The sequence below is a fragment of the Heloderma suspectum genome, chromosome 13 (genome assembly GCF_057233095.1).
Source record: "Heloderma suspectum isolate Gila_16-S chromosome 13, 16-S_ref, whole genome shotgun sequence".
NCBI lineage: Eukaryota > Metazoa > Chordata > Lepidosauria > Squamata > Helodermatidae > Heloderma > Heloderma suspectum.
Window position 1 is genome coordinate 6704240 of NC_139470.1, and position 14978 is coordinate 6719217.

Here is a 14978-nt window from a genome sequence, read left to right on the forward strand (position 1 = left end):
GTCAGGCAGGACTTCCCGAGCCCTGCCGGGAAATGCCGGGGATCGAACCCGCCACCTCCGGGCCCGGCGCGCCAAACGTCCTGTGTAATAGAGGCGAACAGCGAAGTTCTGCTCCAAGGCATGATGGGAGTTGTAGGACAGCGAGCCTCAGTACGGAACATACCACTCGTGCAGCGGGCAGGGGGGAGATCGACAGTGAAGGCCAAGCTTGCGCTTCCCCGTGCCCATTAAAGATGGGCGCTGGCTCCCCTCAGCCGCTGTGTCAAGGCCTTTGGGCCGGGGGTTGAAGGCCGCACGCGGGTCTTTTTTCTCCTCAGAGCGGGCGACCGGGCGCGGTTCCCCCCAGCCGTTCCCATAGCAACCGAAGGAGGCCGCTGGCAAGATGGCGGCCGTCGCGGCGGCGGCCCGAGTCTTGCCCCGCAGCGGCCCGTCCTAGCGGCGACTGCGCCTCGCTATGCCCGCCCGGCGGCTCCTTTGGGGGCTGCTGCTGCTGCTGCTGCTTTTCAGGGCCTGGGCCCAGGACGGGAATCCCTGCGGGTCGGGCTGGGGTAGGAAAAGGGAGTGTGCCTTGCTGGTCTCCTCTCCCGAAGGGGCTGCTGTGCCTTTAATCCAGCCACTCCAGATGTGTTGGGCTGTAACTCCCATCACTCGCAGCCAGACTGGGTTGATGGGAGTTGCAACCCAACACCTCTGGAGGGCGCCAGGCTGGAGAAGGCTGCTTTAACTGTTCACGCTTTAACAGCTGTGTGACAGCCAGGTACCCAACAGGTGCAGATTTCCCCCTTCATGGCATCTTCATGCCAGGAAAAAAAAAGAAAGCCTAGTTTTAGTTTTGTTTGTCGCACAGTGCAGCCCTTATCCGTGTCTAGAAGTACTATTGAATTCAATGGGGCTTCCCATCCAGGGAAGTGTGCTTAGCATTGCAGCCTCAGGGTTACATATGTGAAAAGGGTGGTTTTGGGGTGGCAGAGGAACATGTATTATGCAATTAATCTTTAGTACATTCTTCAGTGAGCCATGCTACAAATAACGGTGGATTTAGGCCGCAATCCTATGCATGTTTAGACAGAGAAAGTCCTACAACTTTCAGCATGCCACAGCCAACATTGTAGGACTTTTTTCTGTCTAAAAGCACATAGGATTGCACCGTTATTCACTGTTCTGTGAACTGTCAGCTCACAAAGTGTTTTTTTTTTTTTAAGTGTACCTGTTCTCTGTCAAAGCAAATAAATAGAATTTCACTTCTCAAAGAGTGAAGGGGATTAAAGAGAGGCGCTCCTCTAGTTATAGGTAACAAAACCTCAGTGAGAGGGAATATCTAAAAATGACCCTGGCTTTGCTGGATATGTCCAGGGCTGAGCAATTTGTGGCCTTCGGATGTTGTTAGACTGCAACTGTCATCGTTCACTGTTGGCTATGGTAGCTGATGGGAGCTGCAGTCCAACAATATCTGGAAGGCCATAAATTGCCCAACCCTGTTACTATACCACAAGGAAAATCGAGAGAATTGAATGATATGTGCCCAAAGTCTTGAGTGCACCCAACTGACCTTTTGACCACAGCTTCCCCTCTCACAGCCTAACCCCAGCTTCCAAGTAAGTCAAGCCTTGTGAGATGCATGGAATTAGCCATACAGTTCTCTGGTTCGTGGTCTATAGCTCGAAGTGACCTCAAAAAACACTGTTATGCTTCTACATGTTTTCCTAAGTTAGACTGTTGCTCAAGCTCTGTAAAGAGAAACATTACTTTGACTCACAAAGAACTTTATTCTTAGAGGGGTCTGAAATGAAATTGTGCACAGGGGAAAATGTTCCCTGGACGATGTTTCTTAACAGTGCAAATGCTAACACTGATTTATATTTTTAGGTTTTCGGCCTTCCTTTATCTACATGTCTGGGACCGTTGTCACTGCTTCTTTGGTTAACAGTCCAGCAGATGTCTTCTCTATTGCTGTGGCGGACAGTAAGACAAGTAAGATTTCTTCAAAACCATTTTTCAAATTGCATGTGAAACTGTGGAGCCACTTTCTACCTGAAAATTCATTAGAGAGTATATGAACTTCCCTGCTGGTAAGATGGTCTCTCTTGCTTCTACCACCCCTGGCACTGACTAAGACAAATGCTTGAGAGAAAACAATACATTTGAAAGTATACATAGCTTTATCTTTACTCTCTTCTAGGAATGTTGCTCCCTCCAGACTGTAGTGGAAGAAATAGAAGTGGTGACTGGAGTTTGAATGTCACGTATCAAGGGGTTAGTAAAAAAAAACTGATTCCATCGTTTCAGTGCCAGTTAAATATCTTAAGCAGGCGGGGCAACATGCAGTTCTCCACATGCTGGGCTGCAGTTCTCATCAGCCCTAGCCAGAGGAGCCAGTGGTGAGGGGTGAGGGGAGTTGAAGTCCAACAATATCTGGAGGACCACAAGTTGCCTGTCCCTGTCTTAAAAGTGTAATCCTTTGACCTTAATTTCATTTGTTTCTAAGCTGTGGGATTTGCCTGTAGCTGTCAGCCATAAGAGACCCCTATAGCTCCTGCCCCCCTTGTAGGTGAAATGTAATTTATTTATTTATTTAAAGTATTTTTGTGCTACTCCTCAGCTGAAACGGCTCCTGGAGCAGCTTACAATCAATCAGTTAAACAAGACGGTCCCTGCATGCAGGCTTAGAGTCTGTAAGTGATTCTGCATGGGCATAAGGGCACAATCCTATGCATGTTTAGACAGAAAAAAGATGTACAACTCCCAGCATTCTCCAGCTAGCCATGCTGGCTGGAGAGTGCTGGGAGTTGTAGGGTCTTTTCCTGTCTAATCATGCATAGGATTGCGCCCCAAGTTAGCTATACTTTTATAGCTAACCATCATATGCAGAATACCAAGTGATCCTTCCTGTGGCTGATGGAGAACTACAGCACTTTGCACATGTATTGATGACATAAGCATTGGGTATTTTCTCACTAAGGCTGCAGTATTAAGCACACTTAACTAGGGCATAAGACCCAAATAAAATTCTGCTGTTTGATCCCTTCTGTTTTTATTGTCAGAGAGACTGGCTGGGTTCAAGGTTGTTTTTCAGACAGCTATGTTAAAATTTGTGTAACACTTGGTAAGTTTATTACCCGACTTCAAACGGTGTGTTTCAGAATGTTTCCAGAGTGACGGTGAGCTTGACCAGGAACATGCAGCTGTGTACCGTGAACCTCACCAATTGCTGCACGGAGGCACTTTGCTTGGTTGAAGCATTGCGAGTCGTAGCTTGTCGAGACTCGATGGTGGTGGCCTGTCTGTTGATCCAAGCAGAAATATACACCGATATGTCCTTGGGAAATGTGACAGGAAAAGCAGAAGGTATTTGGGTCCTTGTTGCTTTATGTTATAGTTTAGAGTGTGTTTATGTGCTTAACACAGTGGCTGTGATCCAGAGAAGTGTGTGTCCATCCACCGTGAGGCTTCAGTCTTTTGGTCCAGCAGTCCCACCACTTCAAAACTGATGTGTTGTGTGGAGGAGAAGCAACTTTGCCTATATTTATTTATTTAATACATTTATTAGCTGCCTTTCAAGACTTCACAAGGAGGGTTACAATATACCCTTCTTCCCTGCCCCCTTGTATCCATAGAGTCCCCTGCATGCCAAATAACAGTTGAGGGAGAGAGGAAGTCTCTAAGTTCTTTTCTTCTTTTCTTTTTTTAATAGATAATGCAACAGTGATCCCCAATCAAGTGTTTCAGCCATTAGGCTCATGTCCCTGCAATCTCACTGCAGGAGCCTGCGATATCCGTTGCTGCTGTGATCTGGTACTAATTCTGTATTGAGTTACTAAAAGAATTTTCATTTTAAGCTTCTTTAAGGAAAACCTACAAAAATGCCTGTTAAATGTTTTGCCTGAAAACTGTGCATTATTCTTCACATTCAGTTCTATGAGATAATAAACCAACAGTGGTTGTTTCTATGGGTCTTCCATTAGGGGAATAATTTGGTAAGGACGAAAATATATGAAAAATGTGCTTGATGAAAGGGTAGGGGGCTGTCTTAACTGATAAGCACTAGGAGCCACCTCAAAGTGTCACCCCTCCCTCGCCTTTACTAAGAACTGGATGTCAGATAAGTGAGCATAGGAAGTTGCCCAATATCAGGTCAGATTATTTGTCATTCATTCATTCATACATACGTACATATATATATATATTTATCACATTTCTATACCTCCCAGTAGCCAAAGCTCTCTGCACAGTTCACAAAAATTAAAATGACCAAGTACAGAATAAAAACAATATAAAGTATAAAAGCTTAAAACTACATTATACAAATGCAACCTGAATAAAACCTAGCAGCAATGCAGAGATTTAAAATACAGTAACAGATTTAAAACAGCAAAGTTAAAAGACTATAATACTAAAATGCTAGGGAAATAAAAAGGTATTCACCTGAATCCCCAAAGAGTACATCTAGCCTCGTATTTCTACTCTGTCTGGCAGTAGCTCTCCAGGGTCTCAGGCAGAGGTCTTCCCCATCACCTGCTACCTCACCCTTTTAACTGGGGAAGCCAGGGATTGAGCCTGGGGACTTCTGCATGCAAAGTGTGTGCTCGGCCACTGAGCTACAGCCCCTCCCTCCTCTGCGTCTTGTCCCTGATGCTACTCAGTCTTGTCAGGTTGCCGACAGGTTGGGCCTAAACTTTTCTTTCTTTCTTTCTTTCTTTCTTTCTTTCTTTCTTTCTTTCTTTCTAGGAATGCTCCTCAGAGATTAAGCAGCTGTTCAATGGCATGTGTTTTAAAGGAGTATTTGGCGGGGATGTCAATCCACCTTTTGACCAGCTGTGCTCTGTCCCCCCTGGAAACAATGCCCCCGACTGGTTTCCCTTCTTGTGTGTGCAGTCTTCCCTTAACAATACACCTTTCCTTGGTTATTTCTATCATGGGTCTGTGTAAGTATGGAAACTCATCTGGTCTCTGTGTGTGTACGTGTGACCTGTTTCCATGATATTTTTTAAAAAGATGCTTTGCTTGATTTCATTTAGTATAATTCTACCATGTGTGTGATATGCTAAGGACTTTTCTGCATGATTTGTGCAATAAGTGGCCTTTTGCCATGCCTTATCTATCCGTTGTCTGCAAATGGGATATTGCATTTTTCAATCTCTCAGGGGGCCATCTCAGTCAAGCTTTATGATGCACAGAGACTATGTATAGGGGAGGAGAGATTGTGGTAAGTCCACTAGTCCCACCTATTGGTCTACTGGGTGTTCTGACATGGATATGACGTATACATAGAGCCTATCTGTTTAGGTCCAAATTGTGTGGTTGATTCCTGGATTCCAGGTGAGCACATCTGGGGCCTGGGGGTGAGTATAATGTTCTTGTACATGCTGCTTTGGACACAGCCTTTCAGGTTTTACAGGTAATACAGATGTGTCCTTAAAAATGTATTTGCAGATCTTCACCCCAGGTCTCTTCATTTAAGATTCCATTTCAAATGATCCCAGGAAAACTTTCTAGTGGTTACAAACAAGGAGATCCAATCCTGACCATGCAAAATGAGTATTTTACAGTTCCTCAGGTAATGGCATGAAATGTCTCTTTTTGTATGTGATTAGAGTTTACATGGGGTGGGGAGGAAAAGCAGGTGGGAGAAACTGCACAAACATATATCTGATATTCTGGTCTCTTCTGCTGTGTGATGTAGCAATTCCTAGCTGGGCAATGTGCAAGGAATGCCCCTGTTGCGTTCCTTCAGAATTTTGAAGCAAAGTGTCTCACTACTTGCAAGGAAGCGGGGAGCATATTGCTAAATGTGGCAATAAACAGTGGAACTGGAGGTATGTTGTTTTTTATTTAAAAGAATAGGCTGTTCATTGTTGCATCAGTTCTTAGGCTGATTTAAGGGTTCACATATTTTCAGTTAGCTGTGAACATACCTTTGAGGCATTGCTGCCAGCTTAAACTGTCCTTTTGCTTCGTTTTACTCTTGGAAGACAAATAATTCAAGAGATGATGAGGCACAGCTCTAATTGTGAATTTTACTAAGACAGTCTTCCCCAACCTGGTGCCCTCCAGATGTTTTGAACGTCCACTCCCATTAGTCCCAGGAAGTGTGGTCAGTGCCAAGACATCTGGAGAGCACCAAGTTGTACTAAGAGCTTCCAAACACTTATCCACCAACAGATTGTATTCAATGTATTTATATCCCACCTTTCATTAAGGAACACAAGGTGGTGTATTTATAGTTCCCAGATGGTCTCCCATCTGGGCACTGACCAGAACCCAGACCTGCTTAGCTTCAGCAAGGTTACTTACTGCATCTCTCCTTTCAGACCATGCCTGGAGACTGGATGACGCTGTCAGCACTTATAGTACCAATTACTGAGCGGAAGAAGGGACTTGAATTTGTAGCCACCACCCCCTGGTGCTGATTGGTTGCTGCGTGCAGGGATCCGGCCATGTTAACTGCAGATCCATCACAATGACCTGGTTCGCAGGACACAACAGCTCATTGTGGCTCAATTTTCCCCCAGGGGCTGTCGTTTCATACCGAGCACCATTTTTGCATGGCACCCGCAGGCACCTGGCACAATGCAAGAGCCCTTGTAGATAAATTAATCCACAGCTGGTTGTCGTGACGTGTGAACAGGCTCATGACCTTGTGTCATGCAAGTCACAATCCAGAAAACCATCTCTATGTGGAAGCCTCATTTAGCACTTGGAATCCCCTTTGCTGATATGAGGCAAATATCTGCTCATTAACGTTAACGTTGTTAACGTCTGTTAACGTTGGCCCTTTCATTACAGCTTGATCTTAGACTTCCTTCACTAATGTTTCGTTTTGTTTCCAGATGATATCAAACCACAGCTAACCCGTGAGACGAAAACGAATGTAAGTAGCTGCCCTGATACAGGTAAATATGTATTGAATGTCATTTTACATTAAAAAAAAAAGTTTTCATTCAAGTGTAAGATCCTCCAGTGAAACTTACTGTGGGTTCCATATGGATTCTTCTTTGTGTGCAGAATGCAAAAATGTGACCTTTGCAGAAGATTATACGATCATATGGGAAGGCAAGAGAATAATAGAAATTAAAGTCAGAGTCCTTTCTGGAGTGATGTGTCCAGAAGGTACCATCATATTTCTTTTGCATTGCTTAGAGGGTTTTTTCCTAGCATGTTGGTTTGGTGGCATAATCTTATTGAAACATTACCAGAGTGTGATTATGTAAGGCCCCAGGCCTGAACCAAGCTATCAGTAGTTGTCGAGGGGCTTGGATGATCCAAAATGCTCTGTGACTTTGGTTCAGAAGGCTCCTGTTTTCCCTAACAGGCCTCTTGATTTACCAAGATGAGTCAAGAAAAAAGAGCGATAAGGCAGAGAGAGCAGCCTCAACGCATTCGATACTAACAAGCTAGAGGGTATTTTATCAAGATGCGCCTGGGAAGTGCTTGTTTGCTTTAAAACAAACAGGTGTCTGTAGTGGGAAAGCTCTGACTGCTTCCCTCCTGACCAAGCATGCTGGGAACGAATACGCTTGCTGTTGTCATGCTGCCTCCCTGCTAACATGTACGGTATAAAACCCGTTTTACCCCATGGCTCTGGGTTCAGAGAAGCTATCTGATCCAACCATTGGGTATGCCTGTGTACTGATTGTACTCAATAAAGTATCTCCTTGTAAGTAAACCTGGATCTGATTTATCACTATCTTGGCACCTCTAAATTAAGAGTTCGAAGCCTACTGCAGGGGTAATACAGATTGGAAACAGATTTCAGACTTCTGCCACGTGTCTACTGTATATCCCATGGAGAGGAAAGCTAGAATTGGCTGCAAAGAGCATCATTGACTCTGTTTTTTATGCTATAGTTTTAATTTTGCTACAGGCACTTCATGCTTGGATTTATTATTATTATTATTACACTTATATCTTGCCTTTTTTCCTCTTGCAAGGAAGCCAAGCTAGCTTACATGGTCCTCCTCCTCCTCCTCTCCATTTTATCCTCAGAACAACCCTGTGAGGTAGGTTAGGCTGAGAGTCAGTGACTGGCTCAAAGTCACCCAGTGAGCTTCATGGCCAAGTGAAGACTAGAACCCAGATCTCTCGAGTCCCAGTCCAACATTGTAACCATTACACCACACTGGATTATAGCCATTGTTTGAGCCGTTAATCCTGAAAACACCTCTATGTGGCTACTAAAAATCACAAATAAGATATATACAGTTTTGATATTATCTATATATAAACAACCCCAAACATGGGTGAGTTTTAATGGAAGCAGTATTTCTGGAAAGTGCGGTGGTTATCAAAATTTAGGTAACAATATGTATGATAGTGGTGGGATTAAAGTTTAACCAAATGGTATTCTTTTTATGTTTTTCTTCTCCAGAGATACTGACACAGAAATTCACAGTCAACTTTGTGAGTGTAAATGCTACTAGCACAGAAGAATTATCTGGGAATCCAGGTGAAATACCTCGTTGGCTTAGAAGGCACATGTTTTTATATAGATGGTCAGCAGTCAGTGATATTCAGTTTTCCCTGTTTGTTTTGGTAATATCAACAACTGTTGCCCCTCATCTTAATGTGTCATGCCACACTTGCATATTAATAGGACAATTACCTTCTTGGTTTTAAGTGGAGTCCCAAGCACTCAAGCGTGTATGTTCACACACATGTGATACATGTTTTGCAGGGGTTGAAAGGTTTTGGTTGGCCAAAAGCATCTCCCCATTCTGCCCCAGAGCAAGAAAGGGTAGCAGGGGATGAGGGGTTTGCTGGTTTGGCCCTGTGCTGCCAAGGCACTGAGTCACTGTGGCATAGCAGCTGCCGAACCACTCCCAATCTCAGAGCTGTGTTGGGGCGGGGATCGCTGTTGCAATTGCTGGGACAATCTCTTTTGTCTTCTGCAGCTGCAAGGCTAGATGGAAGGCAGGTCACTTGTCATGCTTGCCAGAGGGCGGTGGCCCATTTGCGTGGACTGCATGGTTAGGGATAAAGTGGAAGCTTAGTGTTTTGGATGTTAGCTCTAGCGAGACCAATACAAATTATGTGGCAGTATTGATTGTCAGCATGGATGAACATCTATGAAACTTCACAAAATCCTTTTTGTCTATATAGGTTATCAAGTTGGGAAACTGATTAGGGCAGCAAATCTGAGTTCTTCTGATGCTGTTACCACTTTAAATCTTTGGAAGCCCGGTACTACATTTTGATATAGAATGTTATGGAATTGCAATATAAATGACAGAACTTTAAAACTGGGCTTATTACTATAACACTGATTTTAACCTTATGTAGTATTTGGGATAGGGTAATACAATGTGATTGGTGTCAAGCTACATTTTGTTATATTTCTAAATATACTGTTAAAAAGTATTATCTTTACTTAACCGATCTATGAAAAAATAAAGAGATAATGAAGCATTCTACCAACCTAAAGCGTTAGATGGCTTTTTTGCATCATCTTCTGATGTCTAACTGCTCCCCTTTGAATGCTCCAAAAGAGAAATATTGAAAAGCCTAGCATTAAAAACATTTCCTAACACAAGGATCTTGTCTTAGCTCTCAAGCAGAGCTGTACTAAGATAACTTAGTCACTTCAGCTTAAACTGCATTAAAATATTTCAGTGTATAATGTATGTCTAAGATGAACAGAATTAAATAATATATAAGGATTATTTTTACTGTATACTTTAGTATTTCTGTTAAAAATAATATTGTATAAAACTGCAAGCAAGAACCTAAAGAAGATATGAGGATTTCTGCATTTTCTTACATAGATGGCAAGGGTTTATGTACGTTGGCAAGTCTCACACCACTTTTGTTTGGACTAAATTCAGTCTCTGGATGTATTGAAGAAGTTGATCTTACAGAAAGCTGCAGTCAGTTGAGGTGAGCGGAGTGTGTGTGTCGTCCGCCCCCCCCCCCCCACGCATTTTCTTAGTTTATAGCATATCTGAAGTGCCCTAGGGCTCCTCACATTGTTGAGATAAAGGAAAGTGATTTTTTAATTGAAATAACCACAGTTGTTTCTGAAACCCTGAAGTGTTTCTTTTAAAATATGAATAACATGTAATAAGCTGAGTGGCCAAAATGGAAATGCTATGAACTTGGTTATAACACACACACACACACACACACACACACACACACGGAAATGCTGTGAGAGCCAGTGTGGTGTAGTGGTTAGAGTGCTGGACTGGGACTTGGGAGATCTGGCTTCTAGTCCTCACTTAGCCATGAAGCTCACTGGTGACTTTGAGCCATTCACTGACTCTCAGCCTAACCTATCTCACAGGGTTGTTGCGAAGATAAAAGAAGACCATGTAAGCCATCTTGGGTTCCTTGAAAAAGGAAAAAGGGCTGGATATAAATGTAAAAATAATTAAATAAATTTGTTTGCAGAGACAACGTTGCTAAAAGACTAAATTCCTTGGTGCAAGTTAGCCACGTTGGAAAGAGGGGCAACTCCAATGCCAGTGTCCCAGAAGACTGGGTGGAAATCATCCGTGAGTAGCAGCATTGAACAGTATCTCGTTACCCACTTTTTATTATAAAAAACAATGTAGTGTATAGGAGAACCACATATTTTTTAGATACTCAATAACATTTAGAATGGTACAAAGAATAGGTATACTTCTTCCAAGTCTGCAGTTGAATTTTGATGTTTTAAAGAATTATTTGCTGGAAAGTGTGATTAACAGCAGAATCCGATGTATGTTTACCCAGAAGTAAGTCCCACTGTGTTCAGTTGGGTGTATTCCCTAGGAAGTGTGAGTAGCACTGTAGCCCAAGGAACCTATTTTTAAAAAGAGAACAACATAACACCTTTTCCCTTGTAACTTTGAAAGAGAAGGATACATTGCTCAACACCTATTTCATTAGTTTCTCTGAACAAGGTTTTTCCTATTAACAGGTTTAGATACACTTGGTCCCAATACAAATATGACTGTTGAGAATTTAAACGGCACCTGCCCTGATATTCCTGCGCACTTGAATATTCAGATTATTACTGCTGATGTGGGTGCAGTAGAAGGGATTGCACAGCAGGAGATACTCGGTGTACAGATCAGGTTTGTAACATTCTACCTATCTTTGGCAGATATTCTCTTTATCTTTACTTATCTTCACGCGCATTGTATAGTTACATCCACTGTAAATCTGAAGCCTACTTCCTGTTCTGAGGGAGATTCCCCATCCAATTGATCTCTGGTTGAAAAAAATAACTTCTTCTTAATCCCATGTTGCTTGGCCTATTATGACCAGGACTGTGTTATACTGTGCACTGGAGAGGGGGAAGAAGTCAGCTGAATTCTGAGATCTGCATACATTATACAAATTAAGCAGATTTGTATTGCATCTCTGTCCTTGTTTCTGCTGGACACAGAGGAGGCGTAAGGTGCTGTGCTGGGCACTGAAGCCTTTTGCCCTGCCTAGGGAATTCTGCTTAGCCACTTCCCTGCTTCTGGTTTTTACAATCTCATCAGGCTTTGTACATACCCTTCAGATCCCATCTAAGCAGCTGCGACGGCTAAAAATTACTTTAGGTGCCGAATTCTGTGCCTAGTGCCGAATTCTGTACATGTGCAGAATACGGTCCTCAGGGGAGGGATCATAGCTCCATGGCAAAGCACATCATTTGCATGCAGAAGGTCCCAGGTTCATTCTTGGTATCTCCAGTTAAAAGGACCAGGTAGCCGGGGATGAGAAAAAGACCCTTCTCTGCCCAAAATCCTGGAGAGCTGCTGCCAGTCAGAGGAGACAATACTGGGCTAGGAGGACCAATGGCATAAGGACCTGGTATAAGGCAGCTTACTATGTTCCCAAGATACACCACTGCAGCTGTTGAGCATCCCATTTCAGAGATCCTGGCTATTGCCAGGAAAAAGCAACCCCTGTACTTCACCTTGTCTAGTTTTTCATCCAAGTAGCTTTTCTGACCATCTAAGTGAAGGCAAAGGATCTGAATATTACTACCCTTTCCGTTTTTGTCTCACTAAGTAAAAATGCAAATGTAGATTTTCCTTTTCACTTAAAAGCAGATCCAAGAGGGAATAACTGATTACATAAGAATATTGACAAAACCAAAGCTACCAAAGCACTGCATCTCCTAATATTTTCACTGTTGCTACTTGAGGTTTCTCATTCATAATATAGATTTTCCCTCCACATTCAGTTTTTCGACAGTAACTTGGCAAGTTCAATGTCCACTTATTTGTGAAGATAAAACCAGCTCTCTTCCTATCTCTGCTGCAGTACAATTTATTAAAATACCAGCTCAACCCCCTGTTCCAATGACAAGGTAACTTTCTTGGCTGTGGTGTTGCCAGTTTTCTATCAGACATGTCAGTAATAGCATCAGTGATTGACCTGCTAGAAAAATGCATGGATTTAAGACCTGATTGGGACACTGTATGCATTATACAAGGACTGGGTCCTTTTAGTAGAAGAGTGGGATATAAATATAGTAGCAGTATCCTCAGCTTGGAGGAAAAACCATAGATTAGTGGAAGAACAAATGCTTTGCCAGGAGAAGGTCCCAGGTTTGATTACAAGCATCTCCTGTTAAAAAAAGGAGCAGGTGGCAGATATTGTAAAGACCTCTGCCTGAGACCCCAGGGGAGCCACTGTCAGAATAGGGTTGATGGATAAACAGTATGACTCCTTATAAGATAGCTTCCCTGATGCTGGGAAAGACTGAAGGCAAAAGGAGAAGGGGACAGCAGAGGATGAGATGGCTAGATAGCATCAGCGATGCAATGAATATGAACTTGAGCATGCTCCGGGAGAGAGTGGAGGACAGGAAGGCCTGGCGTGCTATGGTCCATGGGGTCACGAAGAGTTGGACACGACTGAATGACTGAACAACAACAAGATAGCTTCCTATGTTTCTTTAACAGATGGCTCCCTTCCCCTCTTATTTACACTACAGAGATAACATGTCTTTTCTTAAGATTTTGTTTTGAACTGTTCTGCAGATTTCAGATTAACTACACAGAATATGATTGCAAGAGGAATGATGTTTGCTGGCCAGAGCTTTTTTATCCCTTGACACGCCACTACACTGGTAAGATGGGGGGGGGGGCGAGGGGGGGGCTGCTGTTTAATTGACTAGAGATGTGAAGGCCTGGAAAAAAAACCCAGAAAAATTCAGGGAAGACATGTTTTTTTATGGACAGTTTTTATTTTTCAAAAAAATTGGAAACCTTGAACAGATTTGGATTATGGCATATATTTTCTTTTGGAGTGATGAATAGAATATTTAAGACAGGGTGTTTGTAGGCTCCGAGTCCTTATTTATTTCAGCAGGCATTTTATTGAGCTGGCAGTTTCTGGGCTGTTTTTATATAATTGTTTGCTTTTTTGGTTTATGGCTTGAACTTACATTTCTTAGGAGCAGTCCTATGGCCGCTAGACAGTGGCTAGATGGCCATAGGATATGTTGTTTTCCAGGAGCCCACACTCCGAGGTCAGTTTCCAGAGAATCGACCTCTCCCCCTTCTTTGCTGCCCCACAGGCAGCGCGGAACAGCCCCATCCTCCGTGCTCACAAGAGGAGTGCGGAGCGGCCGGAAAGGGGTGTGGCTGGGGGTGTTTTGGGGAGAGTAACTGCCTGTACGACACATCCAATACATTGTACAGCAGCCTCCTTCCCTGCTCCGTCTTCCCGTGGCTAGACAGCCGCAATTGGCTGCCTAGCCGAAAAAGCAGGGCAGGAGAATTGTGGAGGGAATGATTCCCTCCATGCTTCTCCTGCCTGCTTTGGATAGGCAGTCACCTCTGAGTTTGGAGGCAGCCGTCTATCTAGATAGGATTGCTCCCTAAATGTAGAGGTTGTTCACACAACACAACAACCCAGAGTATGGGTTGACTATGGGTTGTCGTTGAATTATGGGTTGTTTTGTAAAACAAGCCATGCTAACAAACCATGGTTTGTTAACCATGAACAACCCACAGCGGACCCATGGTTTGTTGTTGGGTTGTGGGCTGTTTGTGGTTAAAAAACCATGGTTTGTTAGCACGGCTGGGTTCACACAACACAACCTATATTCAGTGGCAGCCAATACTCTGGGTTGTTTTGTGAACCCAGTCACTCTATAGAGCTTATGTATGTTGGAAAAGTATAAAGCCCATAAATATTTTAAATAATCTGCCTCTGAATACGCAAAGCTCTGTGTAGGTGGAAGTGGCACAACTCTGCTGGGCCGTCTGCTTGTCACCTCAACAGTGCATGGATATTCCATTCTGCACCCAGCTGAGTGGCCAATTTATGTGCAGCTTCAGACATTGTACTGTTTTAGCAGAAGCTTCTCTGGATTGGAGCCTGTATCTCTGGTTAAGTCTCAAATCAGTGTGAAAGTACAAGGAACACAGTACTCTGCCATTAATCAATCTTTGTTTCCAACTCTTTCAGGAGAACCGTACTCCCACTCTCTTGCCAAAGGCTTGGTGCTGGTGTTTTTCATCCTAATTGGAGTAGTGCTGAGTGATCCTTGGAGGAGAATTCACAAAGTATGAGTCTTCAGTTTACCCAGGGCAAAGGAACCCATTTTGAGAATGCTTTTGTATACTTTTAATAAGCGGTACTTTTAGAACAGTTTTATGGAAAGCGAAAATACTTGTTTTTTTAAAGGTATATTTTTCTAAGGGCAAACAGTAAAATAAAGGTATCATATTTACAAAACCATAGCCGTATTGTAATTTTGTGAAAATGAAATAAGCCTAATTCAAGTTTAAAGGAAATCTAGTATGTATTTACAATATTTTTACCCCGCTCTTCAGCCAAAATAGGCTCCCAGTATGGCTTACTATAAGGAAGGCTGAGCGCCCAAGAATTGATGCTTTCGAACTGTGGTGCTGGAGAAGACTTACGAGTCCCCTGGACTGCAAGGAGGTCAAATCAGTCCATCCTAAAGGAAATCAACCCTGAGTGCTCATTGGAAGGACAGATACTGAAGCTGAAGCTCAAATATTTTGGCCACCTAATGCGAAGAGAAAACT

At 43.2% G+C, this 14978-nt stretch overlaps 1 protein-coding gene across 1 annotated transcript; it reads left to right on the plus strand.

The window, feature by feature from the left end:
- Positions 1-354: 354 nt before the first annotated feature.
- On the plus strand, positions 355-14661 carry TCTN2 (tectonic family member 2). Its single transcript, XM_084819640.1, has 18 exons — positions 355-548; positions 1867-1971; positions 2180-2253; positions 3141-3345; positions 3692-3792; positions 4726-4922; positions 5431-5554; positions 5681-5813; positions 6828-6890; positions 7003-7107; positions 8366-8443; positions 9097-9177; positions 9759-9870; positions 10384-10487; positions 10895-11051; positions 12155-12280; positions 12957-13045; positions 14392-14661. Exons 1-18 carry the CDS (start codon positions 455-457, stop codon positions 14493-14495), a joined length of 2052 nt encoding a protein of 683 aa, XP_084675766.1. The 5' UTR covers positions 355-454; the 3' UTR covers positions 14496-14661.
- Positions 14662-14978: the final 317 nt, after the last annotated feature.

Bases quoted from the DNA above. Each gene is read 5' to 3' on its own strand.
- TCTN2 (XM_084819640.1), top strand. From the start codon at position 455: ATGCCCGCCCGGCGGCTCCTTTGGGGGCTGCTGCTGCTGCTGCTGCTT. The intron at 9,871-10,383 runs GTGAGCGGAGTG...ATTTGTTTGCAG, and splicing joins GAAAGCTGCAGTCAGTTGAG to AGACAACGTTGCTAAAAGAC. The intron at 11,052-12,154 runs GTTTGTAACATT...CTCCACATTCAG, and splicing joins ATACTCGGTGTACAGATCAG to TTTTTCGACAGTAACTTGGC.